Genomic DNA, 27,929 nt, shown 5'->3' with positions numbered 1-27,929 from the left:
TCCCGCCTCCTCCCCCAAGCTCTTCCTGTCCCGCGGTTGCAACACACATCTGCCACTCTCCCCAGCCCTCCCACCTCCTCTTGCCTCCTCTTAATTTCCTCGGAGTTCTCCGGACTCAGGCTCTGGTTCTGGCCTTCGGGGTTTGGGGCCTCTGGGACCAGGCCGTGATTTACATCCCAGTCTCAACTCTTAATGCCCCTACACAAGGCTTAGGCTCTACTTGGGACCTCCTGACCTGCTCATCCCGGGACTCTGTCGCTGCCACTGTGCCAGCCGCCACTGCCTGAGTCCTGATGGGGGAGTGAGAGGTCACAGCGGGCCGGACATGGGCCTCCCCACCGTGCCTGGCTTGCTGCTGCCACTGGTAAGACCAGGGACAAGGGCCGAGTGGGCTGGTGGGCAAAGGGCACCACGGGCCGAATGGGCCTTTGTCGGGAGAGGGCCGTGACCTGACAGAAGCCCAGTTTTCCCTCTTCATTCACCTGCCCTGAGTCAGGGGCAAGGGAGAAGTTTGAAAGGCATGGACTAAGAGGGAGCCCTGGCCCCTCACAGTCTAGGAAGTGTGCTGGGGGGCCTACGGGGAATCTGGAAATGTGGGAGCAGGTGATGGCCGAGGGTGGGGCAGATTTGGTCGGGAAAGTAGAGAAGTGGAAGAAGGACGGTTAGTCCTCTCAGAGTCCAGATGATTCAGAACTCTCTCTGTCCCTCTGGTCAGTGGGCTGGCCCCGGAGTGGGTTGGGCTGTGGGGAGGTGAGGCTTACAGTGGGCCCTGGCTCAGCAAACTCCTGCTGGAGGGCAGGAGCTGGATGATAGTGAGGTGGGAAAACTGAGTCTGGGAGAGGAGGTGGGTTTGGGGGGTAAGCGTTGGGGGCTGTGTGGTGGGGGCTATTTGAGAGTCCAGTGGGAAATGAGCTAGGGGCAGGGCAGCCCAGTGGAGAGCGTCTCAGTGCTCTCCTCAGGTCCAGGTCTCTCACTTGGGGGCATTCTGCAACCTCTGCTTGTGACAGCGTCTAGGCGAGTGGCCTGTGTTGGACCCACCCTCTCTAGGTAGCTAACACCACCTCCACCTGGACAGGGACCCTGTGCCTGCCCTCCAGCCCTTCCCCAAAGCCCTACACAACAATCCCTTGGTTTCTTCCACAGCTCAATTTGGGGAAGTTGGTAGAAAGTTGTTTCGTCACTGGAAAATGTCCCTTTCTCTTGCCTCAGACGTGGCAAGGTATCCTTGATCTCCCTCGTGTCCCGGCATGATCCTGGCAGATCCCTGAGCTCCCTCCCCTACCTAGCTGGGTGGATTTCCCAGCCTGTGTTGGCCAGTTTCTTCTGATTGCCTGGCCCACCTGTGGCTCCCCGACCTTTCCTCTCCTCAGGGTGTTATACGTTCTCTCCCAGAAGTCTCCTCAGATACTTTTCAGACTCTGCTTTTTAAAACCCTTTCTCTCTAGTTCCCTCTCTTTGCTCTACTCCACATTTCTAGACCTTAATTCCTCACGCAGCACCTCTCTGTATCATGTCTCACTGTTCTTCTGGTTCTCCCACCTCATCTTTTCTCCCCAGCCCCATCTTTTTCCTTCTCTCAAGGGTGTCCTTCTCCCAGCCCTGCCCCCATCCAGTTGCCCTGCCATCTTATTTCTCTTCTCTCTTTCTTTGGAAGTAGATCACCTGGATTGAAATCCTGGCCCTTTCACATACTAGCTGCCTAAACTTGAGCAGGTTATATAACCCCTCCCTGCCTTACGTTCCTTATCTGTAAAGTGAACATAATTGTCATTACCTCATAGTGTTGGGTGTTTTTCCTCCTAATGTTGTTTTAAAGAGTAAATCGATTGATATATATTAAGTGTTCAATGTATTAGTGCCTGCTCTGTGCTAGACATAGGAGCTGGGATTACAGCACTGAGCAAAATCGCTGCCCTCAGGGCGTCTACATTCAAGTATAGGAATAGGGTATAGCAAATAGAAAGCACTCAATAGAGGTATCTTTTATAGTTAGGGTTAGTTTATTAGTAATTATGTGGTGTTTGGCAAACAGAAGGTATGGTAGCCTGAACAGATACAGCGAAGTGCCTGTGGACTGGGGCTCGTCCAGGCCAGATTGGGGTATGACTGTTAAGGGAGACACCTCAGCCTGGAGCTGGAGGTGTGCAAGGTCTGGGTAAGGCTCACCACTCAACGGACAATTCAGAGCACACACTGTGTATGTGGCGGGGGTGGGAGGGGTGGTGGTAGTGAGGAAGAATACAGGAGAGAAAGGGACAAAGCAAACAGGACTTTGCTGCTCTCCAGGAGCTTACCGTATAGGAGGCAAGACGACATCCAGAAAAAAATGATTTCAGAGAATAGTCTGGAGGAAAATCCCCACAAAAGCATTGTGATGTGGTGCCTTGGAACACCGATGGGAGGCAGAGCCAAGGAGGAGAGAGCACCGTGTGCGGCTGCCTTTTCTTGCTTAGCAGATCTCAGCTCCAGTGTCCGTGCTCCTGGAGTGCTCCCTGCACAGATCGCAGAGCCTACAGTTGATTGTCTCCGACCCAGCAGAGAACTCATGAGAGCATGGGTGGTGTATTTTATCTCTGCCTCCCTGGCAGCCAGACTGCTCCTTAACTATTTGTTGAATGAATAAAGGAACAAAGGATTGTTCAGATGGGATGAAAGAGGGAAAGCCTCGTAGAAAAGTGGATTTGGAGCTGAGATTTCAAGGCACTGACTGGCAGGGTGGCTAGAAAAAGGGAGACTGGTTTGAGGGAGAGCAGAGGAATAGAGAGATGGGTTTTGTGTTGGATGAGTGGTGGTAAGAAGCTGAACACTTTTGCTGGAATGGAAGGACCATGTTTAGGAACAAGAAGAAATGAGAATGAGAAAATTGGAGAAAGTGGGGGAAGGGATGAAGAGAAGATCTTGAACATGGTTCCAAGTAGAGGACTTCATTCATTCATTCATTCATTCATTCATTCATTCATTCATTCATTCATAAACGATGCTCTGAGGGTCCACTGCATTTGGGAGAATGTGTTCAGAACAGCAGTGAACAGCAAGAGAACTCATTCAGAAAAGCAGTGACCTGTGGAAATGATGTCGAGGTCAGATCCTAAGAGCAAGAGTCCCACAATTGCAGTTGCAAGTTGAAGCCTGAACACAGATAAGAAAGTCTGTAGGATGTGTTGGAGCAGGAAACAATTGGCTGGAAGACAGTTGGCACTATTCCAGGTATGTGGCATGCACAGAGGGAAGACTGGGAGATCACAGAGGAAGGACTGGCAAGAAGAACTGACAGACTGTATGGCAGCAGGGATGGGGGTGGGGCCCTGAGGAAAGAAAGGTGGCAAACGTCTTGACACTGGTGTTGGGAAGTTGGTGGTGTGACATTTGTCTAGGCCAAGCGATTGATGCATTTAGTTTGGGGCATGTTAAGGGTCCAGGGAATAACCAAGCGAAGTACGCATCTAACACGCTAGAGCAGAGATTCAAAACTCTTATCTTTCGTAGGTGCTGCTTTTACTTACTAGTGACTCTCAAAGGGAGAGAAACACTTGTCACCATCTCCAGTGAGGGTGTTCATGTGTGTGGGATGGAGGGGACGGGGGTTACTTGGAGAGCTCTCCCCTGGAGATAAGTATATTCCTACCATGGTGGGACACTGACTCCCTACTTCCCTCTTTAGAAATCATTGGCTTCACCTGGAGTGGAAGACACATCAGCCATTAAATTAACCCATGAATCCATGTTTATTTTGCTCCCCCAGTTCTGGATGCTGAGAAGATACCCAGGAAGATAGATACCCAGGAAGATTATCTCTGACCAAAACACTCTTTCTGATCTCTTAGAGAGTTTGTGGTCTGTTGGGGAGATCATATCTCCTCACCCAAGATAATTATATTCAGAGCCAAGAGTAGATATAGTTAATTCATGTTATTAAAGTTCACAGGGGGCTGAGTGTCCAATAAGCTTGGGTGGGGGAAACGTCATTAATGGAGGAGAAGCTGTCATGAGCTCCCCAAAGATTTTCACATTAAATGAGCAGACATATTTTAATCTAATGGACAAATTTATGCGGGGGAAGGGAACAGCTAAGCCGTCCTATGAGGTGGCTGGATCAGAGTTAGACCACAGGGTCGCTTTCCACCCCTACCCTGCTTTCCACCCCTACCCTACGTTGCAGGCCCAGCACGGGAAATCACACTTTAAAGCCTCCCCAGGCGGAAGTTGTGGGGGAGTTGGAGGGGTGCTGGGCTACCCCCTCAACTGTCTCTCCACAGGCACCCCCAGCTTCCTGCCTTTCCCCTGCTCCAGGTGACAGGCAATCAGCCTGGGGTGCTCCGAGCTCACCTCTTGTTTCTGCTGTTTTGCTGCAAGATACAGCTGCTAAGGAGGTGCTCACCAGAGCCAACCAGAGCCAACAAATGGTGCCCACTGCTGGGGGCCGTGAGACACCTGGGCAATAGTGCTGATTGTCTCACATCCCTTCTGCTTGTTCCCTTCCTTTTGGAAGTGGGTATTCAGGGCTCTGGAGTTTTTCCTGTGCTGCTGATGGGCCTGGGGGAAGGGTTAAGGAGACTCAGAACTGGCCTTATTTCCTAAGGATTGTCTGGGACTCCAGGGAGGTCCCTAAAGCCAGTCCAACTGGCCAGAACCAGCCAGGCTGTGGGAATGCAGTGAACCCGGGTGGGAGGAGGGCAGCCTTGGTTGGCTTCCTTCTTGAATTGGGGAGTGTCAGGGGGCTGGGTGAGAAAACAGGGACCCAGTTTATCTGTGGGGACTGGTTGAACAGGGAGGAGGAGCCAGGGCGGGGCCTAGTCTAAAGGAAGGATGCTGAGGGGCGGGAAGGAACTGAGTAGCTTCAGGGAGGGGTGGGTAGTGACTCGGTGGGAGGAAGTCAGGGGGCGAGGGAGACTTCCCTTTGGGATGGAATGGGAGAGGGGGCCGTTTCCCAAAATATGTGGGCCCAGTGGGACAGGGGTCCATTGCCTGGATCTTTTGAGGAGGAGAGGAGGAAAGAGAGCTCTAAAGGGGGCTCTACGTGGGGATTGGAGGGATAGACTGGGCCACAGGAGGAAGAGATCCCAACTGCTGGCTGGTCCCTTCAGTGTTTATGCTGACTCATGACCCTTAAAGAGCTGGGGAAGCTGCTGGTTCCCTCTCCCCTCCCCCAGATCTTCTCCCTCCCCCTGGCCTGAGTCACTGGGCGGAGCTGCTGGGAAAAGATTTCCCTTTCCCGGATCTGACTTAACCCCCAAAGTGCTGTTAGAGGGAGCGGACACGTGGCCTGAGAAAGCCTCTTTCCCTCCCTCCTGGGAAGTTTATTTCTGATAGGCCATAGGTCCATGAAGAGCTCTCCCCTGACAGGCAGTCCCGGAACTAGAGCCCCCCACTTCTTCCCGACTCTGTCTCTGCCGGTTGGCTTTGCTCCCAGCCCCCCTGGATGGAATTCCAAGTGCCCATGACCTTAGGTGCTATGGGCTCTTCTCTTCGGGGAAAGCTGTTCTTTCAGGATGGGGAAGTTCTTCCCATAACCACCCCAAACTCTTCCTGTTGCCCTGGAAGCCCGGTCCTGTTCTCAGGAGAGATGGCACAGTGCCAGAGTGGGCCAGGGCAGACTGCTGCCCTCTGAGTAGGGGGTGCACCCCTGCGGGGATTGCTGCTGTGTTTCTGAGTGTGGCTTCCCGTTTGTGGCTGAGGCTCGGCCTTCGAGGCTGCTGCTGCATCTCCCAGCGGGTGACTCAGGGTGTGACCTGCCTGTCTGCTGAGATGTGGAGCCATTGCGGCTGCTGGGCTGTTGCTGGGTGGCTGCAGGCTGCTACACCCTCCTGTCTCAGGCTGGGGTTTCTGTGATCTGTTGCTCCCCAACGTTTAAAATACTTTGATGACATCCTATTATCTTTACGTAAAGCGGCTTTTCTAGCAGAGAAAAATAATCAAGGCCCAGGGAAAGCCAGCAAGATGCTGGTCAAAAAGCAAAGAGCAAAGTCTCAACTCTGGTTGGTGCTCAGCTCGGACTCCTGGCTCTGCTGTCCAGGCACCTAAACTAGAACTGGGCAAGTGATTCAGCTGCTGTGGGCTTGGCCTGAGGCTGTAAAACATGCCTTCCAGAATGCCCCAGTGTGCGAAGAGCTTCAGGACTTCTTGGCACAGCCTCAGCTCTCGACTTGATGGTCACTTGAGCTGGGTCACCAGCCTCTGGCCAGCTCTAGTGTCACATAACCCACATGTTTTGCCCACTCTTGCCCCCACTGAAACTGTCAACTGCCGACCCCATCCCTGACCCTGAGCTTCCCCTTTTACTCCCCTCCCCATTTGCCCTGGCCACCCTGGGGTATTTGTGCAGATTTAGTGGTGGAAAGGGATGCAGAATGGAATCTGAGGGTGGGATCCTGGGTGAGGTTTTTATACAAATTAATAAACAGATTTTTCCTTTGGCTTCTGGGCACTGTCCAGGAACGCTGCCCACAGGGACATCACTCCTCTCCGCTCAAATCTGATTTCATAAAGAACTTTTTATTGGCATAACATAATACAGGAAAGCACAGATCCCACCTTCGTGAGTGTTCACAAAGTGAACACATTGGGAACGCAGCACTCAGATGGAGAAGCACCACCCCAATATTTAGGGCTGATTGTTGGGAAGGGCTAGAATTGAAGTAACCTATCAGTTCCCAATAATAAAAACAAAAACCTTTCCTTGAATATCTGCCTCGTGTCCAACACTATTAGCTGCCATGGGGAAATCAGGGTAAAATACAGCCGGGCCTGGAGTCTACCAGCCTTGAGTTGAGGGACATAGAACAATTAGCACACAGGACAAATAGAGAACAATTAAGTATAGCTTGCACGGTGCCACCTGTCCAAGCTTACATCCTGCTGAGACCTCCTTTACTGATTCTTTCCCAGGTGCTCCTGGCTCTGTTGGTGGAAATATTCCCTTCCGGGGTTATTGGACTGGTCCCTGACCTCAGGGACCAGGAGAAAAGAGACAGTATGTGTCCCCAGGGAAAATACAGCCACCCTCAAAATAATTCCATTTGCTGTACGAAGTGTCACAAAGGTAGGAGGAAGTGGTAACAGTGATCTCCTCAGGTATGGGGCCCTGCTACTTCCTTTGCTTTTTCCAAATGTTCTAGAACTTGGGGTCCTTGTCCCCAAGTCTGCTTCTCCTCGGCTGGGATTTTCGTCCTGCTTTCCTGTCCTAGAGATTTCAGAAAGGTAGACCAGGCTGTTCTGCCTAGCATGGGGCTCCTTCCTTGAGCTCTTGGCTGCAGCCTGACCCAGACACTCCAATCACAGGGACCTACCTATACAATGACTGTCCAGGCCCAGGGCTGGACACAGACTGCAGAGAGTGTGAAAACGGCACCTTTACTGGTGTTGAGAACAACTTCAGACAATGCTTCAGCTGCTCGAAGTGCCGAAAAGGTGAGTCTCAGGAGAGGGCAAGGGCTCTAAACAGGATGTATCAAGTGGGCATTGAGAGGGGTGAGCGTGCCTGTCCACCTGTGCGGGCATGCAGATCTGTGCTGCTGGGTGTGGGCAGGAAAGCATGTGCCTATGTGATAGAGTGCCTGGGTGTGAGTGTGTGTTATAGAGGTTAATACTCCACCTCCCCCTCACCAGAAATGAACCAGGTGGAGATTTCTCCTTGCACAGTGTACCAGAACACCAAGTGTGGCTGTACGAAGAACCAGTACCGGAAATATTGGGATGACAATCTTTTCCAGTGCCAGAACTGCAGCCTCTGCGTCAATGGCATGAAGCAAATCGACTGTGAGCACCGCTCTCCCGACCCCAGCCCCCTCCTCACTGCAGGGGCAGGCTCTGTCTCAGGAGCAAGGTCTCTACCTTTATGCACCCCTGCTCCATGAGGCAGCACTTCCTATCCTCCCCACTCCCGCAGTCTGCGGGAGTGCCTCCAGTCTGGCCATCTATTCCAGCCCCTCCTGGCTCTCCTTCTCGTCCTCAGGATGCAGGACAGTCCTCAAGCTGTGCTGCCTCTCTCCCCACAGGCAAGGAGACACAGAACACCGTATGCACCTGCCACGTGGGGTTCTTTCTCAGAGGGAGTGAATGTGTGTCCTGTGATAAGTGAGTATCTCTGCAAGCTGCTGAGCACTGGGTCAGGGAGCATGGGGTGTGATGGGGTGGCTGTGGTGAGTCACCAGCAGGACAAGGGGGACACCCAGGGTGCTCTGGCTCCTACTGGGTGTCTGATTGGCAGACACTTCATATCACGATACCAGATAGTCTGTCTCTTTTTCCCCCAACTTGTTCGTCAAATGTTAAATATTAAGAAGCCTTTGGGGATAGAGGCTTATAACTCAGGGACTTGTGGTTCTTCTAACTGAAACATTCAGATTATTATTGTTTTTGCATTAAGATTCTTGGGTGACAGGGTCTACTACTGATTCTAGAACACACTTCTACATCTATGAAATCAGACTGCGTCTTACAACAATTGATGATGTATCATGGTTTAATTGGCAGGTGTGTGTGTGTGTGTGTGTGTGTGTGGGGTATGCAAATAATGGTGCCTCATTAGTGATGGCATCTTAGGTTTGATGAAATGTGCTATGTCCTCGCAGGTCCCTTTGACCAAGCCTCCTCACTCCTGGCTCCATGGAGGCGGTGCTTGCATTCTCGCTTGCAAGAAAGAAACTCTGTGGGCCCTAAAGTTGAACTGATCTCTGCTTAGCCACTTACTGGCTGTGCAACTTTGGGCAAGTGACTTAATGTCTCAGAGCCTTAGTTTTCTTACCTATAAGCATAATGACATGCACTTAGAAGTTGTAAGAACCACAAAAAATAGCTACAAAGTGTCTGACAAGACACTACTTCCTTCTTCCTACTAAGTTTTGTTTCTTCTCCTTGAAAGAGCTTTTATACCCATCCCATGTAATTCTCATCATGAGCTTATGAGGTGGGGAAAAGTACCTCTTCCTGCTTTCAGATTCCTGCTGATAATGCACCTTCTCCAGTTCCTGCCAGGCCTCCCATGTAGTTCTCATCGCTCCACTCTGCCCAGTGACAGCTCCCAACATGGAACGATGTGCTTATGATAGAGTGCTCTCTGGTGTCCCCCGGCAATATGTATTTTTAAATTTTTCACATGCATGCTTGACCCCTATCTCAAAGTCATGTATTGTCAGCAGCACTGTCATCTTAAGAAAAAGCTTTTTAACTTCTCTTTGCCATAAGATTCTCATCAGTAGAACAATGATAAAATAACAATTCAATGACAACTACTATTTACCGAGCACTTACTATATGTCAGGCATCATTCTCTCACTTAATCCTCAATCCTGACAGGTGGGTAGGGTCCCTGTTTTCCTGATGAAGAAATTGAGGCATACAGGTTAAATGACTTGGCTTGGAATTACGCTGCTAGCCAATGACTGGGCTGGAATTTATACCCTGACCCTGACTGCTTTTAAGTCTTTCTACACAGTCTCTTCAAGATCAATTCTGGGTCTAAACTAACTGATTCTGTGATTAACTTATGTTTCATTCCTTTGCATCAATTCCCAAGATAGGTTTAATTTCCATTATATATCAAGAGATACCTAAAATATTTATAAAGCAAAGAATTTCCAACAATGTCTTCTTTTTCTTTTTTTTGAACTCGTGTTCCTCCTATGGGAGGGCCCCTATTCACTATTGCTCTCTGTTCTTTTAGTTGTAAGTCAAACATGGAGTGCGAGAAGCTGTGCCCACCCCCATCTAAAACTTTTAAGCCCTTTCAGGACTCAGGTGAGGAGAACTAACCCAGTGCCCACGCTCACCTGCCCTCTGCTAATCTTGCCCCTGCCCCCACCCAGCCAGCCCTGCTACCTCCTGCAGCTCTCTCCTCTGACCACACTCTGCTTTGTCTCCAGACACCACAGTGCTGTTGCCCCTGGTGATCTTCTTGGGTCTCTGCCTTTTATCCCTCCTGTTCATGGGTTTAATATGCCGCTTTCAACGGTGGAAGCTCAAGCTCCACTCCATTGGTGAGTGGGGCCTTTGGAAGGAGGAAAGGGTGCTGGTGGGAATGTGGGAGGCGGCTGGGTGGTAAGACGCACCAGCCTGGAGGGAAACGAGGAGCAGCCCGTAGTTCGCGGCAGCAACTTGGTTGGCAGGAGGTGGTCCTGGATGGCTGGTGAGAGGTCATACTGTATCAGTAATTCTCTTGTCCTTGGGGCCACATAGGCCCTGAAGCATGTCACCACAAGTCCCCGGGGCCAGCCCCAGCCACAGGCACCAAGACTGAGAGAGGAAGTGAAATTTGTGACGTTTTGTTTCTTTTTTCTCAGTTTGTGGGGAATCAACACCTACAGAAGAGGTAAGATGAAACCGGGGACCTACCCCCAATCTTCCTTCTGACTGTCCATTACAATCTTGTAAGACCCAAATCACCTGGAATCACGCGTGACCCTCCAGCTCCGCTAATTACCTCTAGTTCCAATTCCATCCAGAATAAAGAGGGCGGGATGTTTTGCCTCTCCCCACTAATGCTGTCTTCTTTTTTTAGGGGGACCCTGAGCACCCGGCCTCAGCTCCAAGTTTCAGCCCCACCACCGGCTTCAGTCCCATCCCCAGTCCCACCTTCAACCCTAGTGACTGGTCCAACTTCACGCCTGCATTACCCCTGAGAGAGAAGGACCCGTCCCACCAGGGGGCGGGCCCCCTCCTCACAGTGGCTCCAGCCTCCACCTCCATCCCCACGGCTCTTCAGAAGTGGGAGGACAAGAGGGAGGTCGGCGCCCGCACACAGCGCACTGACAGTGAGCAGCTGGCGGGGAATCCGGGCTGGGGACACAGGCGGCCGGGGCTCCTCGAGGGCGCGCGCGTGGGCAGCAGGGGGCAGGGCGGTCGGGGGCATGGAGCCGCACCTCCAGGCTGTCTGCCTGCTTCCCCGCAGCCGACCCGGCAACGCTGTATGCGGTGGTGGACGGCGTGCCTCCGTCGCGCTGGAAGGAGTTCATGCGGCGGCTGGGGCTGAGCGAGTACGAGATTGAGAGGCTGGAGCTGCAGAACGGGCGCTGCCTGCGCGAAGCACAGTACAGCATGCTGGCGGCCTGGCGGCAGCGCACGCCACGACAAGAAGCCACGCTGGAGCTGCTGGGCCTTGTGCTCCGCGACATGGACCTGCTCGGCTGCCTGGAGAGCATCCAGGAAGAACTGTGTGGCCCCACCTCCCTCTCAGCCTCCTCCCGCCTGCCTACATGAGGCTGGCCCCCCCACCACCACCACCACCAGGGGCCTACCCTGAGGACAGCTGCTGTCTGCCCCAGGGCACCCCAAGGACCTTGCAAGATGCTCTCTAGAGCCCCCTTTTTTATGGAGAGGAAGGGTCTTGGAGGGGCAGGCATGAGCTAGCCGCCACTTGGTGCTACTCCCTCCGTGTACATAGCTCTTCTCAGCTGTCTGAGCACTGCAGAGGGTCAGCTGTGTGTGTGTGTGTGTGTGTGTGTGTGTCCGCGCGTGTGCAAGAGAGAGACAGAGAGCCAGAGAGCCAGAAATAGACAGATGTGATGTGTGTGAATGTGAGAGAGGCTGAGTGTACCAGGAGCCCAGGAGGGTACTTGTGGAGATAAGAGGCGCCATACCTCATTGCCTATTTTGGGCCTGGAGGATCCAACAGGGCTGTTAGAGGCCCCTGACTGATCCCTGAGCCTTTTTTTTTTTTTTTTTTTTTTTACAGTTGATAAGCAATCTTTGTATCAATTATGTTACACTAATAGAAACTTGGCACCCTTTGGTCCCCTGCCTGGACAAGCACAGAGTAAGCTGAACTGTCCCAAGGCAGGGACAGCACAGAACAATGGGGCCTCCAGCTGGAACTGTGGACTTTTGTAAATACACTAAAACTGGGGAATTAAAACTCTGTTTCTGGAGAGAGTGGTCTTTGTGAGTGGTGGGTGGAAGCCTGGGGCAGAGCGCTGGATCCTGATGGGTGGGATAGGAAAAGCCCTGAGCTAGGGTCAAATACCCCATCACCATGATGCCAAATGACAGCAGTAGTCTGTGCTCACTGTTACCCCCAGCCCCAGGTTCTTCTCCGCCTCATTGAGCACTAACTGGACAGTCCTTTGTATGCACAACTTTATGTGGGGCTCAGGTAAATGTACAGCTCTCGATCCCCAGAGTTTTTAGAGCAGGAAGCACAGGGTGTCTAGACCAGGCTTCTTAGTGGGGAGTGTGGACCTTGAGGTAGAGTCCGGGGGTGGGGGTGGTGACCAGCACTTTTGGGAGAGATTTCCTCAGGGAGCAATGCCAAAAGTCCTGAGTGAGTGTTCCTCATGCTTCTCTGAAAAGAAAGGAGGTGGGTATTAGGTAAAGGCAGATGGGGGTGAAGAGTGAAGGCTAAGGGGCCCTTCCCTGTCATGGCCCCCCTGCTCTGGTACTTCCCCCCTATACTGACCCGCTCCCCACTGACTCTGACCCCCCCCCCCACTGCATGCTGGCCCTTCCCCTCTGCTTCCCCGCATGCCACCTTTCCCCTCAGCACTTACGATGTGGACACGGGGGTGTCCAGCTGTATACTGTGGAGCCCACGCATTCTCTGCAGTTGGACCCGAGTCAGCTTCCGAGGCCTGCTGTCCCCAGGCTCAGGGATAGCCTCAATCCTTTGGCTGGCCAGATCTACCCGGATGTCTCTGAGCATGTCCTCAGTCTGGTGGGGGTGGGGGGCAGGGGTGCGATGGGGTGTCAGGAAGACGGACTTCTCCTCTTCCTCTTCCTCTGAGGATGCCCAAGAGCTTTCCCCTGCAGAGTCAGTGTGGGTAGCGGAGTAGTGAAGCTGCCCCCGAAGTCGGGCCCTGTGCAAGGTTTCCACTACCAAGTTCCCTCCCATTGAGGTCCCATCTTCTTCCTCAGACCAGGTAGGTGGTTCTCCCCTGGGAAGACTGCGTCCTCTTTGCATAGCTTCCCCTGGCAGGTCAGGGGCACTTCGGCGTTGGGGAGCTTGGGGGTCAGGAAGCTGCTGGTGCAAAGTAACATCTCGGAGGTCCAGGGTGGAGAAGGTGAAGTGGGGGTCCCGCAAATGGGCCCATGGGCGTAGATGGCTCTGTGGGGAGTGGAGCTCCTTTTTGGAGACTGCGATCAGAGTGCCATAGCCAGAGTCGGAGGTATCGTCTGCTACTGAGGGAGTGTCATCATCCGTGTCTCCTGTCACCACCAGATGGGGGATGACGGTGGAGAACTCAGGAGTCCTACAAATATATAGTGAATGGCCAGAGTCAGATGCTAAGGGTTCAAGTCAAGTCTAAGAAGTGTCCCTTGATCACTCCATTCAGAAATGGCCCCTCCAAACTTATTTCAGTATCACCTTTACATTGCACTGACTGTTTTTCTCATGTGTCTGCTTGGACTGTAAGCTCCTCGAAGACATTCTAACCACAGCACTTGTTCCAGGACCTTTATCAAGCAGGTACTCGTCATTTCTGCAGGGTTCCTGAACTCCCATGAGGTGACCTCCAAGATGGATCTTTTTTTCTCCTTAACCATGCTGCTGAACCTGAAACTGTCATGCTGTCTGGGGATTTGGACTGGTCCCTGCAGCTCTGATATTCTGCAGATCCATACTGGCCTTCACCCTCTATCCTTAGCCTGGGGAGCCTGCTCCTCTCAGGGAGTTAATGCCTCTTGTGTCTGTTTCCTTCAGCCTGTGCTGACCCTAGGCTGGCTAACCCCCTAGGCTGTCCCAGGAGGCCTTTTGCACAGCTGGTGCCAACTTGTAGCCTGGGCTGTTCAATCTATTCCCAATTTCCCTGGATGCTGTCATGCTATATCTCAGCCTGGTGGGTTCTTCTCTCTCTCCCTTCCTGTAGCCCCCTTCCTATGGGACAGCTTGTGGTCCCTATGGGTCTTACCTCCCCTTCGTGCTGCTCTGAGAGCCCTCCTGGGAAAGCGTGGAGGGCCTGGTGCCTTGGGACTCCCAGTCCTGATCCTGGTCCCTGTAGAGGGCCAGGAGCTCCTTCTTCTGTTGGATGTACTCCTTGTCCTTCAGGTTTTGCAGGGTGACCTGGGGTGGGGATACTTTCATTAAGACCCTCAATTATTGAGCACCTGCTACATACCAGGTGGTGGGCTAAGCGCCTTACATATACTGTCTCCTTTAATCTTCACAACAACCCCATGAGGCACATATTATTTTTTGTTCCTACATTACCACTGAGAAATGGAGACTCTGAGGTTAGTAACTGCCAAGGTCATGCAGTAAGAAAGTGAGACAGAACCAGCATTTGAACTCTTGAGCTGGCCCTGGGGATGGGTGGGCTGAGCACAAGGCCCCTTTTCCTACCTTCCTGCCCCCTGGAAAGCCCTTTATTCAGGCTGTTGCCTCCTTGAGGAGGCAGTCCCTGATTGGTGGTCCTGGTGGTATAAGTGCTGGGCCTGGCAGATGAACCTTCCTTCTGCTACCAGGGTGGGCAGGGACAGGCTTTGTCCTGGGCTGAGGACTCTGCTGTCCTTCAGAGCTGAAAGCAAGACTGTCTCATGAGGGTTGGAGAGAGGATCCATTACATTTTCTGTCTTTGTCCCTCAATATTTTCCTACAGGTGACATCAGAATAAAACAGTGATCCAAGAAATGGTTTACAGAGCACCTCCACATGTACATGGTGATTGGAGACACACCATCATCCAGCAGGGTGGAAGCCATGGATATTAGCCCATTTTACAGACGAGAAAAGGACTTCGAAAGACGAAAGGACTTGCTGAAGGTAACACGGGTAGAGAGAAGCAGGACTGAGCCTGGGTCTTTCCCAGTGAACTCTAACGCAGTAACTGCATTGTTTTCAAGGGCAGCCTGAAAGGGTATAGAGTTACTAGAGGATAACACTTGCTGGGGAGGGGAAGGGAAGTCAGAAGAACCACTGAGAGGCTGAAGGCAGAGGCTTTGCAAGAGGGATGGTGGCTGCTATGGATGGTGGTGATGATATCAGTACTCACTGGATGGCCCTATTGTTCTTAAAATACTGAAGTACTTCCATGCTAGTAAGCAAAGGGCTGCTGTCTGAGCTTTCCACCTCAGTTCCCCAGGACTATCGTGTCCTCTAAGAGCCAGCAGTTGGAGGGATAGCAACTGGCACAGCAGGGGACTTCTAGGTCGCCCCACCACCATCACCAGTACTCTACTCTAGTTTGGTTGATGCCCATGCCATACTGGTTGTTAAATATTTTGAATATCTCCTTGCTTGAGGTCTATGACCCAGCAACTCTTGGGTATCTGGAACTCTCTAAAAGCTTCTCCAGAAAACAGGGAGTCGTCGGGTCAGCACAAGAGACACGTTAGAGAAATGGTGAACAGGGATAGAAAAATGACCTCAACGACACATATTTCCAATTTTCCTTGGCCTGGCTTCCCAGCCACTTGATCTCATGGGGGACAAAGCATTGCAAGGATTCTTAGCAGTCTCCTAAGACTTGGTCTGTTGGCCAGAGCAAGGGACAATGGTGCCTGGGGGCCGGAAACCAGCACAGCAGGGCAGGGCCTGTGACCTCTCCCAGTCCCCAACCTCATCTCCCAGCTGTGTGGAGTGTGGGGAGGACCTAGGAGAAAGGAGGGTGACAGGAGCCATTCTCGGGGCCCGGACGAGGCTGGGGCAGCCTGCTTGTGCAGTGAGAGGCAGGGTCCTCTTGCCCCACATTTTCCAAGTTCAATTTTGTGTTTGGGATGTCCAGGATAAGAATGGTTTGTGGAAGAAAATAACTGGACGGAAGGGGTGTGTGTGTGTGTGTGTGTGTGTGTGTGTGTGTGTGTAAGGGACATCCAACACCAGCATCTCCTTGGCCCTGGAAAAAGCAGGGATGTGGGGACCTCAGGTACCAGGGCTGAGGGCTGTTTGTAGAGCCTGCAGCCATCGCAAAGCCTCTCTAGCTACCCGGGAGCGTTTTCTCAGTTTGGGCAAGAGGAGAGACAAGGTAGGCAGGGTGGGAAAGGAAGAGGAAATTGGTGCCTGAGCCAGAATGTGACACCCCCACAAAGCTGGGGAAAAGGAAGGGAGGGCTCCCTCAGCGCAACTCCTCTTCCTTTGCCCTGGTGGAGAACTGAAGCCTTGAGAGGAAATGCCTCCTCTCCCTGCTACTTCTGGGGCAGCTCCCAGATTTACCGGCTCTCCTTCCGAAGTCCCCTAGATGGTGAGGCATTTACCCGTCAGCCTTAGGCCTGCCCAGGCACTATGGACCACCCTTTTCATGATGACAACAACAAGCATTTATGGAGCACCCATTAAGTGCTGGGCCTCAAGCCAAACAATTTACAAACATAATCTTCCGTCTATCATGCATGGTAGTTCCCATGATCAGTCCCAGCACTTGGGGACTGGGTTTAGAGAAATGAAGTAATGCCTGGAAGAACACAGATAATGAGAGCTGGGCTGGCTCTCCCCGCCTTTCATTTCTCAGCCTTCTTTGTCTCTGACCACTCTTTCTGTTGCCATCACTGGTGTCCTTTCCTCTTCCCAGCCTCTAAATATGGCTGTTTCCCAAGATTCACTCCTTCCCTTGAGAAGATCCTTTTCAATAAAAACGTAAGCCACCTAGGGTAGACCCGCTAGGAGAAAATCTCCATCTACATTTCTGTAAGGGGGAGAAAAAATCGCCTGACCCCTGGGGGTTGCTCTCTCCAGGGCTCAGTAGATAGACATTCTACTGCCCTCTTCAGTTTACAAAGACTAATGGTGATAGAGAGCGGGATTCCCAAAGAATTTGGTGTGAGATAATAGCAGAAAAAAATAATTTCAAAGCTTCAAATCTTTGTTTTGCCAGGGGAGGCTGGGAGCCCGAGCACTGCTTGGTTAGGTATCAGAAGGGACCTCCTTTCCTTTATTAGCCAAGAATAGGACTAAATTACTTGCATAATAGAATACCATCAATTTTCAGTAGTCCCCTGCGGGTCCTAAAAGGAGAAGGTGGGAGGGGAGATGTCAACATGGGACTGGGAACCAAAGGAAAAGGAGAAAGTTCTGCTGGTGGCAGTGGTAAAGATAAGAGGCTGCCTGACAATAAGAGCTCCCCAACTGCTGTCCTGGGGAAGCTGGGGCTTGTTTCCAGTTTTGTCCCCTGCTCCCCTCATACCCAGCCTTCAGTACAACTCAACTAATCACGAGAGCCATGTGAGTTGCCAGCCAATCTGGCCTTATGGACACTGTAGGCTGGGGAGAGTGGTGTGGAGAGAAGGTCGCTGCCACTTAGAGAGAGGGGACTATGAGCAGGGCTGAAGCAGGGTCCGGGAAGATGGGAGACTACTCTCACCACAAAACCCACCACCACCCTCTACCCCTGTCTCCTGCCTCTTGCCTCTTGGGGACTGTCACTAGCCTGTTTAGTATTCAAGGAAGTGGCAGCCTCAGCGGGTTGGAGGACACAAGATCTTCAGGTTTAGTCTTTCATCCTTATTTCATTTTTCTTCTTTTTTTAATGGCAAAAACCTTGTATTTGTTTTTTACTCTCCTAATTCAGAACTTTTAATCCAGTATTTAGACAGAGACTAAGCTCTGGTTTTCCTTTTCTCAGATAAGCTCTCCACATTATGATATGATACCACAGATAAGACTGTGGGAAGAATGCTTAAAATTATTGAAAGAACAACACTGCTTTCATACATTCACAAAAGTTTCAGAAACCCTAATTGAAAGCCCTATGTGAACTACTAATTTGATTTAAACTCTAAAAATAATGAAGTTGCATTCTTTAGAAATAGTCTATACTAAGATTTCATTCCTCGTTCAAAATGCCTTTTTTTTAAACAAAATTGAGGTATAAATGACATATAACATGTTAGTTTCAGGCGTATAAGGTAATGACTTCTCTCTCTCTCTGTCTCTCTCTCTCTCTCTCTGTCTCTCTCTCTCTCTCTCTCTCTCTCTCTATATATATATATATATATATACTGTGAGAATCACCATAATAAATCTAGTTAACATCTGTCACCATACATTGTTACCAAATTTTTTCCCCCCTGTGATAAGAACTTTTAAGATCTACTCTCTTAAAAACTTTCATAGTTCATCCTTATTTCTCAACTGAACTCCACGGTCTGTGTTTCCATAGTTTCACTTCGCTATCTCCTACTGAAGCATTTCCAAAGTACTTCTGTTTAAAACTAAATATTGCTACCCTAGGAAACAATCCCTCTCAGGAAACAACAATTAAACAAACAGGTTTTCATTTCTAATGATTTCATTTCTGTCAGGAGCACCACTGCCAAAGCAGTCTTTCAAATGGGACCCTCAGGAAGCAAATCATCCTTTGTCCTTGTGGACGTGACACAGAGCATTTACCTAGAGCTGGCACCATGTTTTGTGCCTAATCTGAATGATCTTTGAATCTTCCCTATGAGACAAGGACTGTTACTATTTATATCCATTTGCAGGTGAAGAAATGGAAACTTGGGAGGCCACATAACTCACTCGAGATCACCTAGGAAGTAAGAGGCAGGACTGGTATCTGAGCCTAGATTTTCATGCATTCAGTGTTAGGTTTTTAACCAGTCTCCCTAAGGCTCAACTGTCTCTTCCTTTGGTTTCCTTCTTCCCCTCTCTTTTTCTTTCTTTCCTTCCCTCCCTCCCTCCCTCCCTCCCTCCCTCCCTCCCTCCCTCCCTCCCTCCCTCCCTCCTTCCCTCCCTTTCTCCATCCCTCCCTCCTTTCCTTCCTTCCTTCCTTCCTTCCTTTTTTTTGCAACACGGTCCCTAAGGCCATGACACTAAACCTCAATGTTTCACACCCAAACTAGTAGAGTGAATCTCCTGTCACCAATCTCCGCCTCTCCTAGCCCACCTACCACCGCCACCTGACAATTCAAGACAAAACATTGATTTCTCCATGGCATTCCCTTGCTCAAGAATCTATGGTGGTTCTCTTTCCACCCAATTCAGTTCAGTCTCCTCTGCAGCTCTCGGGGACCTGTAGAGCCTGGCCTCTCATCACTAGCTCACACAGACCCTTTGTTCCGACTCAGACAGATGTGGTCACTGTCCCAGAACAAATCCAGCCCAAGTGCTTCCTGGATTTTACTGCTCATGGTCTTCCCAATCCTTAGAAGTCCAACTCAAATCCTCATTCTTCTTTGGTTATTCTGCTTCTGCAGTGGGTTGAACAGTGGCCCCATAAAGATATGCCTGCGTCCTAACTCCCAGGACCTGTGAATGTGATCTTATTTGGAAAAAGGGTCTTTGCAGCGGTGCAAAGATCCTAAGTTAAGGATCTCAAGATGAGATGATCCTGGATTTAGGGTGGGCTCTAAATCTAATGACTGGTATCTTTATAAGAGACAGGAGAGGGAGATTTGGACGCAGAGACAGAGAGGAGGATGACGGTGTGAGGACAGAGGCAGAGAGTGAGTGGGGTCCTGTACCACAGCCCAGGAACACCTGGGAGATGGAAGAGGTGAGGAAGGGTTTGCTCCTAGAGCCTTGGTGAGAGAGCCCTGCCGACACCTTGATTTCCAAATTCTGGCCTCCACAACTGGGAGAGAATAAGTTTCTGTTGTTTTAAGCCGCCCAGTGTATTGTGATGACAGTACGGCTCCATTTGGATCTCTCTTCTAAACTCCTCTAGCTTTAATCACATAAATCTGCCCACTCACTCCCCGGCTTAACACCTTCACTGGTTCCCCTCATCTGAAGGACAAACTTCAAGTTCCTTACGTGGCATCCAGAGATGGACACGCTGGTGGTGCCTGCCTCCCAACCTCTGTCGCCGGGGCTGCCCTGAGCTTTATGTCCTAGTCATATGAACGACGAGGCCGGTCTTCTCTCAAAACACACAGCTGTTTCCTATCTCCGACCTTTGCACAGTCTGCTTCTCCACTGGAAATGCCTTTCCCTCCCAGCCTTGTCTCCCTGATGTACTCCTAGACATTGCTTCAAACAGTGCTCAGACGAGATCTCTTCTGGGAAGGAGACTCAGCTTAGTCTCCCTGTGCGCGGTCCCTTTCCCAACCAACCCACCACACAGAATGAACTACTCCCTCCTGGTCCCAGTTCCATGTCACACACATTTCTCTAGTTGTACAATGACTTGTTAGGGACCAGCTGGGCTGCAGTGCACATTCCTGGAGAGCAGGAATGGCATTTTCCTCCTGTCTGATTCCCCAGCACCTAGCTGGTGCCTATAGCCAGCAAGGACCCATTCAAACCTACTGAATGGAGGATGAAGTTCAGAAGGGAATTGCTTCAGGGTGTAGAAACCTTTAGGGGATGCTGTCTTGGGTTTTCCCAGTGACTGGTACAGCGGCTGGCTCAATGCTGTCTTCCCTGCTCTTAGGGATGGTCAGGCTGCATCTCCCTCCTGAAGGCAGTCTGAACCTGCAGCCACTCCAGTCTCTCTCTCCTCCTCCCCTCCGTGCTCCCCGTTTCTGAGCTCCAGGGCCCCTGCCATCCCTCCCCCGGCCTGTTCTCACATACCTGGGCCTTCTGGGTCTTCTCCAGCCACCGGGTACAGTCTGTAGCAGTGGGACAGTACACAATGAGGGCACTGGAGACGCACTTGAATTCAGTGAGGTGGATCACCAGAAAGCTGTCTGGGTGGAGGAGAAGGTCTGCTTCAAGGGCCAGACCTTTATGAACCCCATCCCAACTCCTCTTTCCCCTTGCCAAGAGGAAAGGAGAAGGAAAAGATCCCCGCAGGAAAGACATACTAGGGTCTCGGAATGGTTGGCACACAAGCTTCTCCAGCATGAAGGGGGGCCGGATAACCTTGGCTTTGTCTGCCTTGCGTTGGTGCTTTGTCACCAGGAGCACGTCAGAGAAGAGGAACAGGTACACGTCCAGCTGGAGGCATGCAGAGGAGAGAGGGGCAGGGTCAGCTGGAGCAGGGGGAATGGCAGGATAGGAATTGGGGTTCATGGGGCTCACACACACACACACACACACACACACACACACACACACACATCCCTTTCTCCCATTTCCAGCTTTTCTGATTTAGCTTGTCTCCCATCATCTCTCCTTTCTCTTCCATCCATCTTTCATCTCCGCTCATGCCCACAGCTCCTCACCTTCCCTTCTCGCCCCTCTTTTACTCGCACAGGTCCCTCCAGCAGCAGCTGCCTGGTGTGCTCAGGAGCCACCCCCAGCATGGGGGACATCAGGTCCAGGCTGGAGAATGGACGCAGCTTCTGAGGGCCACAGAGAGGAGAGGGTCAGCGGACTGGGCAGGGCTTATGTCTATCTACCTACCAGTCACATCCTTTGTTCTGTCACCAGCACTGTCTCTTTCCAGCCTTCCTCCGCTTGGAGGGAGAGGAAGTATTTCTGGGTCCTCTTTCTACTCTTGAACTCTGCCCCTGAGACCCTTATCACTGAGAAGGAATGATGGGCACACCCTGCTGTGGCACCTCTGCCCCCTCCCCTCCAGGCCTCTGCTATGTCCATTTTCCTGAGGACCTTGCCTTTTCTGAGCCCCCTTCCCTCTCTCACCTTTTCCATCTCCTCGCTGGATGGCTCCAGCACCTCATAGGGCCCAATGCGCTGGACTACAGCCACCAAGTTATCCTGCTCTTCGCCTTGGCGGACCTGCTTATTGATGTGTTGCAGGAATGACTCCACAGCTGCAATCTAGGCGAGAGCAGGGTGTGGAAGGAGGAGCAGCTCAGGTCCACACCTTGGACTTCCCACCCAATCAATGACAATCACTGCGTTCTAACACAGGCTGGCCAGTCAGTGCCATGCTGTCACGTACACATGAGAGGACACCCTCAAGAGTTCCTGGAGAGCAATTTCCACATACCAGCCCCCAATCCCAAGGGTCCTGCCAGGCCACCTACCATGGAGGTCAGGGCCTGGTGGGCTCGTTTCTCAGGGCTCCTCTTGAGCACAGCCCGCAGCAGCAGTGGGTACTTGGTGATGCGCTGCTGCGGCTTGATGAGTAAGTCCCCCAGCATCTGCCTCCCAGAGCGCTTGTGCTTCTCACACCACTGCCATGGAAGGTGGGCATGGGCTCAGCAGTCTGCAAGGTCCCTCCTGCCCCACCCTAGTGGTAGACTCAGCCTTGGGCTAAGCTAGAGTTAGGGAGAGACCTAGTTGTCTCGGGTCTGCCCCATCCCCCTTCCCCAGCACCCCTCTCCCACCTGCACGAAGGTACGGAAGAAAGGGTTATTGTCTTGCTGCTCCCGGGCATAAGCCATGGTCTGCTTCACTCTCAGGCAATACCGGACATAGGGCTGGAACCGCTGGCTGAACTGGAGGGACAGATGGGAGGGGGGTTGGGGAACAGGCAGGGGAAGAAGGTCATGAGATACAGGCTTCACCCTGTAGAACACGGGGAGTGAGGGTGGGGGTGGGGTTGGAGACAGCCTCTCATAGAGCCTTAGTCCATCTCCTTCCAATCCCTACCTCCCATGACTGCCAGCCCCTCTCTCTAGATTCCAAGGAGGAGTTGAGGTCCTGAGAGGTCCACCCACTTCTGCTCTCTGAGCTCCTGTCCACAGCCCCTGCTGTACCCTGCTGCTCTAAATTTACTCCCTCCATCAATAATTCAGCCGGAATGTTTTTTAGGACACTGCAGATCCCATTTCACCCGGCAGAGGGGTGGTGACATGAGGCTTGCACAGAAGCCCTGTCCTATGGAAGGGGCCCACCTCAGGCTCCCAGGAGACTGTCTCACTGCCTCTCTACCCCGTTCCAACTCTGCAAGGCCCATGTCTTCCTGGCTGGGTCACGTGGATAAGAAAGTCTGATCCTGGGCCTCTCGCCTTCTCTTGTCTCACTTTTCCATGCTCCAGGTGTCCCTGTGGCCTTTTATACCTCCTCTCTCAGTGCCCTGGGGGGCACCTCACACAGGCCCCATTCTTGTTCCCAGCTGTTTGTCAATGGATCTCTGTCCAAGAAGTAAGATTTTATAGCTGATAAGAGCTTAGGTGCAACCTTTCCCTGAGACAGCTGCGTTTTCATGTCATAAGGGTCTCCAGAAGCCCAAAGAATCTTTGGGACAGAGGTCATACTTGTGGAATGAAGGGCAGGAGGTGAGGTGACATTTTGGTGTAGAGGCTATGCCCTTGGACCCCCTCAAGTCATGGAAGGATTCTAGTTGCATAGGCACGCCCTGCAGACAGGACCCCTCTGGACTTTCTTAGTCCCGCCTTATTTGCCCTTCACCATGCCTCACCGCCAGGAAGCCATCTCGCAGGCTGACAGGGTCCAGAGGTTGTCCCGAGGCTCGAGTCTCCCGTAGGGCAGGCCCCAGCACCTCTTCCCAAAAGCTCCGGTGAGTTCGAATCAGGCTGGGGACATTTCCAAACAGGGTCTCAGCTGATACCTGGAGGGAGAACTTAGTGATATGTCTTGGCAGGTCACTGTCGGGCAGCATTGGCCATGGACAGAGAACACCGCTCAGTTAGGATGGCGGGGGTCGGGGGTAGAGTAGAACCTGTGGTCTGTTTGAGGTATAGAGCAAGAAGGAGAGTAGGGAGGGCACGGGGCAGTGGACATTCAGACTGTGCAGCCTGGGGGGCTCTCTGGGACCCTACCCCACCCCACCCCCTCCACTCCCTGGACTCCGAGTTTGGGGTGTACCAGGCTCCCCTCCTGAGGTCCCACTCACTTCTGTCAGCAGTCCCACTCGCTGCAAGTTCAGCAAACCCGCGGCTAGGAGCTGGATGCAGGGAGAGATGAGGGTCTCACCACTTGACCTTGTCCTGTCGGATGGGACCCCAGCCTAACCCTTCAATGCATCTTTAGTACTGCTAACCTCTCGCCCAAGATCCCGTGAAGGTCTCAAATCAGGGGATCTCTTGGTATGCTGTCCCTCCCTCTCCCAGCAACCCTGCCCCTTCTGATCTGGGAGCACTGGGAGAGATACAAACGAGATGAGTATATGGCTGAGGATGGGGCCAGGGCTGGGGTTGAGGGAGGCTCACGTCTGTCATGATCTTGAGCTTCCGCATGTAGATGAGCTCTGTGGTCAGTAGCTCCCACAGCACTTCCTGTTGGTGGCAAAGCTCCCGGCTCATCTCCTGGGGTGGGAGTACGGCTGGTTCAGTTGGGGAACGATGACAAGAACAGTAGCTACCATTTGTTAAATGCTACTGGATCTACTTCACAGATGACCTTTTAATCCTCAAATCAATCTTCCAGTGTGTAGGTGGTGTCACCCCCCACTTTACAGATGCGGTGACTGAGGCTCTGAGAGGTTTGCTGTCTTGACCAAGGTCTCGCTAGTAAGTGATAAGAGTTGGGATTTGAACTTAGAGCAAGATGTCTCCAAATGCTTTCCCCACATGACCCCATGTCCTGAGGCCTTTTCCTTGGGAAGAAGCAGAGGTGAGATGTGTGTATGTGTGTCTGTGAACCCCTGGGGACAGACACTGTGTTACAGGCCCACCTTGTGCCCAGGCACCAGCTCCTTCCAGGACATCTCAATGGTCAGGACACTGTCACTGCTCTTTCCTATTTCCCAGTGCTGCCGGTCCTCAGGGGGCAGGCGGGGTATCCCATACATGCTGAATGTATGCAGCCTCTTCTCCAGCTCGTGGGCCGTGGTGACTTCCTGGTGGGACTGAGAGTGAGATCACTCCTGGCCACAGCCTGGGCACCCAGCCCAGTTGGTTCAGGGAGGGCTGTGTGCGTGTGTGCGTGTGTGTATAGGGGAGCACTGACACGAACGCCTGGACGACAGGGGATGACAGGGGAAAGGGCATTGCTGGGACGTGGGCAGTAGGCGCTTTGGTCTGCAGAAAGGTCCCTGGACAATGGGGTCTGACGTGGGATCCCTGACCAGAAAGGTGCCTTCCAGGGGTCTCCTGAGACACAACCCTTCAGTGGGACCTTCAGGTGGAGACAAGAACAGGATTTAGGGAACTAGTGGTCTCGGGCAGCATTTTGACATTTGTCCCAAATGCGCACATTTATGCGGTAGTAAGGCTTAGTATCCCTGAGAGGGCCTCCAGACAGAGCTGAATCCGGCTTCTTGGAGGGGCTGCCTGTGTTCTCAGCTCTGATCCTCTGTGGGCATCACAGCTCACTCTGGGAGCATGCGGGTAGGAGGAGAGAGACCCCTTACCTTTTGTTTGGGGGCGTGAGGTGGGCCAGCCCCCAGATGGACTCCATGCCTCTTCTCAGGCTCTGATTCTCGGAACCGTATGGGCGACCGGCGTCGGGCCTGGCCAGAACTCTTGGTAAAAGGGACGGAGACCTGGAGACGCAGGCGACTAGGGTCCTGGGGAAGGAGCAGGGGAAGTTCTGTGGGGGGTGCCTTCCTTCCCCCAGGAGACCTAAGGAGGTAGTGGGGGCCAGGATTCACCCCAGATGGCATCCCACACCCCTGCAAGTTGAGCTGACTCATTTCTCCCCTCAAACCAGTTTGGTGTGAGCTGCTCCTGTTCTGACTCACAGTGGCTTCTGCCACGGCGGCCAAGTGAGTTGGGCAGGGACATGCCAAGCTGGCTCCCTGAGTGGGCCTGGGGGCAGAAGCAGGGCCTCCTGAAGAGACGGCGCACAGGTACGCACACGCCTGGGCTCTGGTGTGTGTCCCCCATCATGTCTGCCCGCTCACGTGTGTGCCTCTGGGTCACAGGCTTGCACACACAAGCCATAGTGTACACTATATCTGGGTCCCTCACAGCTCCCCCGGTTTGTGAACAGCCCCCCTTGCACATGGGGATGAGGGCACATACATGCGCGGCTCCTCCCTACAGGCATGCAGCCTGCGTCCCGTCCGGTGGGGAGCAGCTGCCCTGCCGTGGGAGAGGACACATCCTCCTCCGGGACAGGCCTGGTCACATTCCTTGATCTGCCTGTGGACTGATTTGCTCCATAGACTTCCTAGTCTCCCTCCCACCCAACCCCCCTCAGCCTGGGAGTTCCCAGGCTGTCCTCCCTGTCTCCCAGGGCCAAACCTTCCTCCAGTAGGGCTGGGGATACCCCAAACCAGATGCAGAACTGTTCTCAAGGTAGAGGAAAGCCTGGAAGCTGAGAGAAAGACGCTGGCCTCCACACCCCTTTCCTTGGTCAGCATTGGAGGCAGGCCAGGAGGGTGGAGCTGGGGTGGAGCCCCCCACCCCTTCTCACTTGCAGAGAAGGGATACTCTGAACCTTTGCTCTTCCTCAGCCCTGACTCAGAGGGAGCCCACAGGCTCCTCCCAACTAGAGGCGGGAGTCTGGGAGGTGCCATCCCCAGGGCTTGGCGAAGTTCCCCAGATCCCTGCCTCTGACCTGTCGAACAGCACCTCCTCTTAGGGCCTGGCTTGTCCTGGCTCTCTGCCTTGCATGCCCCATCTGTCTGGGATGGGTGTGGAGTCCTGGGAACCTGGCCCAGCACTGCCTTTCTCTCTCTCCCAACCGGGGAAAAAAGGTAGGGTGAGGGATAGGAATAGAGCTGCCCATGATTCTGTAAAAGGCAGAGACTTGAAAGCCTGGGTGTCCTCCCTCCTGCCCCACCCAGGTCACCTTTGGGACACAGCCTGGACTCACCGGCACAGGGCTTTCTCGGGGATAGAGACTGACAGCTGTACTCTGGGCAGAGGCCTGATGCTGGCCCCTATAATTCTCAATGTGGGAGTCCGCGAGTCCTTGGAGGGGACCCTCATCTGGAGGACCAAAGGCCTGCATTCCTTCTTTCCTGGGTCACCTCTGAAGGGTCATAGCTCCAAGGTCCAGGAGAAAGGGGTCCCCTAAGGCTGCAAAGAGAAAATGAAGGAATGAAAGGGCCAGCCTTGACCAATGGGTAGCACTAGGCCTGAGACCAAGGTGGTAGGGGTGCGGAAGGAAGAAAGGTGAAGAGTCAAGGGCTTGGTCACTTGTTTGGGAAGTATGGCTGCCCCATCTATGGCCTGCTGGGGGTGGGGAGTGCCCCCACATGCTGGGTAGAAAGCCTGCTGGAGCTATACCTCCTCCCTCACATATGTGCACATTTAGGGTACAAGCTCCCACACTGGTCTCAAATGACGCCGTAGCCCTAAGAGCAGCTGGGAACAAGGGTGACAGACACGTCCCAGCTTCCTGGATGCCCTCAGGTGGGGCCAGGGGGCTGGTGGTGTGGGGATTCCCCGCACCCCTACTCATTCCCTCGCCTTCCTCACACACAGCCATGGAGAGCGAAGGCATAAGACTGCCTGGACTTGCCACCTGTTTTTGTACAGTCTGCAAGCTAAGCATGCTTTCTACATGTTTAAATAGTTGAAAAAAATTAAAAATAAGACTTCTCATTACACATGAAATTTATATAAAATTCACATTTCACTGTCCATAAAGTTTAATTGGAACACACCCATATTTACTGTTTGCCGATGGTCTATGACTACTTTCCAGCTAGTTCTGACAGAGACGGAATAGGCTTCAAAGTGTAAAATATTTGCTATCTGGCCCTTTACTGAAAAGTTTGTCCGCCCCTTACCTGGAGCCTTCTGGCCACAAAGAGGTGAGGGAGGGACAGCTATTAGGCGGTTGGCCTTAGAGATGAGCAGGGTGGAAGCCATGTCTCTGGTCTTGGGCTGCGTTTGGCCTTCCCCAGCCTCTGGGGACACCGCCATGGAACTGGGAGCAAGGTGTGGAGCTCCATCATCCCTTCCATCAGGTAGAGGACCCACCTTCTGAGTGGGGAGGGCCTGGAGAGGAGAGGCCTCTTAAGCAGGTGCTGGTCGCCCTCTAGGTGGGCCTGATGCCCCTGATCCGCCCCTCCCCCTTTTATTTTTTCTCTAATTTGCGAGCAGGGGAGGAAAGAGGTCATTGTCTCCTAGGCCCCCTCTCAATGCTCCCCCCCCCCTTCCTACCCACGGTCCTTTTTGAGTTTGGGTCTGGCTTCTCTCGGTTGTCGCCCCCGCGCCCCCCGCCCCGCCCCCGGTCTGCTCACCGGCCCGCAGGGATCCCGGCGTTGCCGGCCCCAGCCCGCCGGGCTCTCGCTCGCCGACGGCTGCCGCCGCGATGCCAGCCCGGCTGCTCAGCCTGGGTCTGGGACCGAGCGGCCCGCAGGACCGGGGCAGCACAGAGCGGGGCCGGGCACTAGGGAAGGTGGCGGGAGAGGGGC

At 52.8% G+C, this 27,929-nt stretch overlaps 2 protein-coding genes across 3 annotated transcripts; one reads left to right on the top strand and one right to left on the bottom strand.

Annotated features, from left to right (window-relative positions):
* Window positions 1-101: 101 nt before the first annotated feature.
* TNFRSF1A (TNF receptor superfamily member 1A) lies at window positions 102-11,861 on the top strand. The gene is made up of 10 exons (XM_081059644.1): window positions 102-364; window positions 6,886-7,039; window positions 7,279-7,407; window positions 7,606-7,755; window positions 7,995-8,073; window positions 9,662-9,735; window positions 9,861-9,974; window positions 10,278-10,306; window positions 10,496-10,748; window positions 10,886-11,861. Exons 1-10 carry the CDS (start codon window positions 326-328, stop codon window positions 11,191-11,193), a joined length of 1,329 nt encoding a protein of 442 aa, XP_080915770.1. The 5' UTR covers window positions 102-325; the 3' UTR covers window positions 11,194-11,861.
* On the bottom strand, window positions 11,666-27,929 carry PLEKHG6 (pleckstrin homology and RhoGEF domain containing G6). Of its 2 annotated transcripts, XM_081059631.1 has the most exons (17): window positions 27,756-27,929; window positions 27,300-27,510; window positions 26,378-26,583; window positions 24,969-25,124; window positions 24,291-24,455; window positions 23,827-23,922; window positions 23,511-23,561; window positions 23,076-23,225; window positions 22,039-22,149; window positions 21,736-21,885; window positions 21,389-21,526; window positions 20,968-21,087; window positions 20,608-20,740; window positions 20,375-20,490; window positions 13,839-13,990; window positions 12,480-13,178; window positions 12,052-12,274 (listed from the first exon to the last, which is right to left on the bottom strand). In XM_081059631.1, the coding sequence occupies exons 3-17, from the start codon at window positions 26,513-26,515 to the stop codon at window positions 12,265-12,267; spliced, it is 2,385 nt and encodes a 794-aa protein (XP_080915757.1). In that variant the 5' UTR covers window positions 26,516-26,583; window positions 27,300-27,510; window positions 27,756-27,929; the 3' UTR covers window positions 12,052-12,264. The 2 variants fall into 2 exon arrangements, with proteins under 2 accessions (XP_080915758.1, XP_080915757.1); XM_081059632.1 differs by lacking the exons at window positions 26,378-26,583; window positions 27,300-27,510; window positions 27,756-27,929 and adding an exon at window positions 25,804-26,024 and having other exon boundaries at window positions 11,666-12,274.

This window comes from Rhinolophus hipposideros, assembly GCF_964194185.1.
Source record: "Rhinolophus hipposideros genome assembly, chromosome: 9".
In the NCBI taxonomy this organism is placed as follows: Eukaryota; Metazoa; Chordata; class Mammalia; order Chiroptera; family Rhinolophidae; genus Rhinolophus; species Rhinolophus hipposideros.
Note: the sequence above shows the minus strand (reverse complement) of the source record. Positions and strands in the feature narration are given on the sequence as shown.

Coding starts and splice junctions, on each gene's coding strand:
- PLEKHG6 (XM_081059631.1), bottom strand. CDS start 26,515: ATGCAGGCCTTTGGTCCTCCAGATGAGGGTCCCCTCCAAGGACTCGCG. Junction 24,456..24,968: donor CTCACGCCCCCAAACAAAAG/GTAAGGGGTCTC, acceptor CAGTCCCACCAG/GAAGTCACCACGGCCCACGA. Junction 23,923..24,290: donor AGCTGGTGCCTGGGCACAAG/GTGGGCCTGTAA, acceptor CTCCCACCCCAG/GAGATGAGCCGGGAGCTTTG.
- TNFRSF1A (XM_081059644.1), top strand. CDS start 326: ATGGGCCTCCCCACCGTGCCTGGCTTGCTGCTGCCACTG. Junction 7,040..7,278: donor CTGTACGAAGTGTCACAAAG/GTAGGAGGAAGT, acceptor CTCCAATCACAG/GGACCTACCTATACAATGAC. Junction 10,749..10,885: donor CCGCACACAGCGCACTGACA/GTGAGCAGCTGG, acceptor GCTTCCCCGCAG/CCGACCCGGCAACGCTGTAT.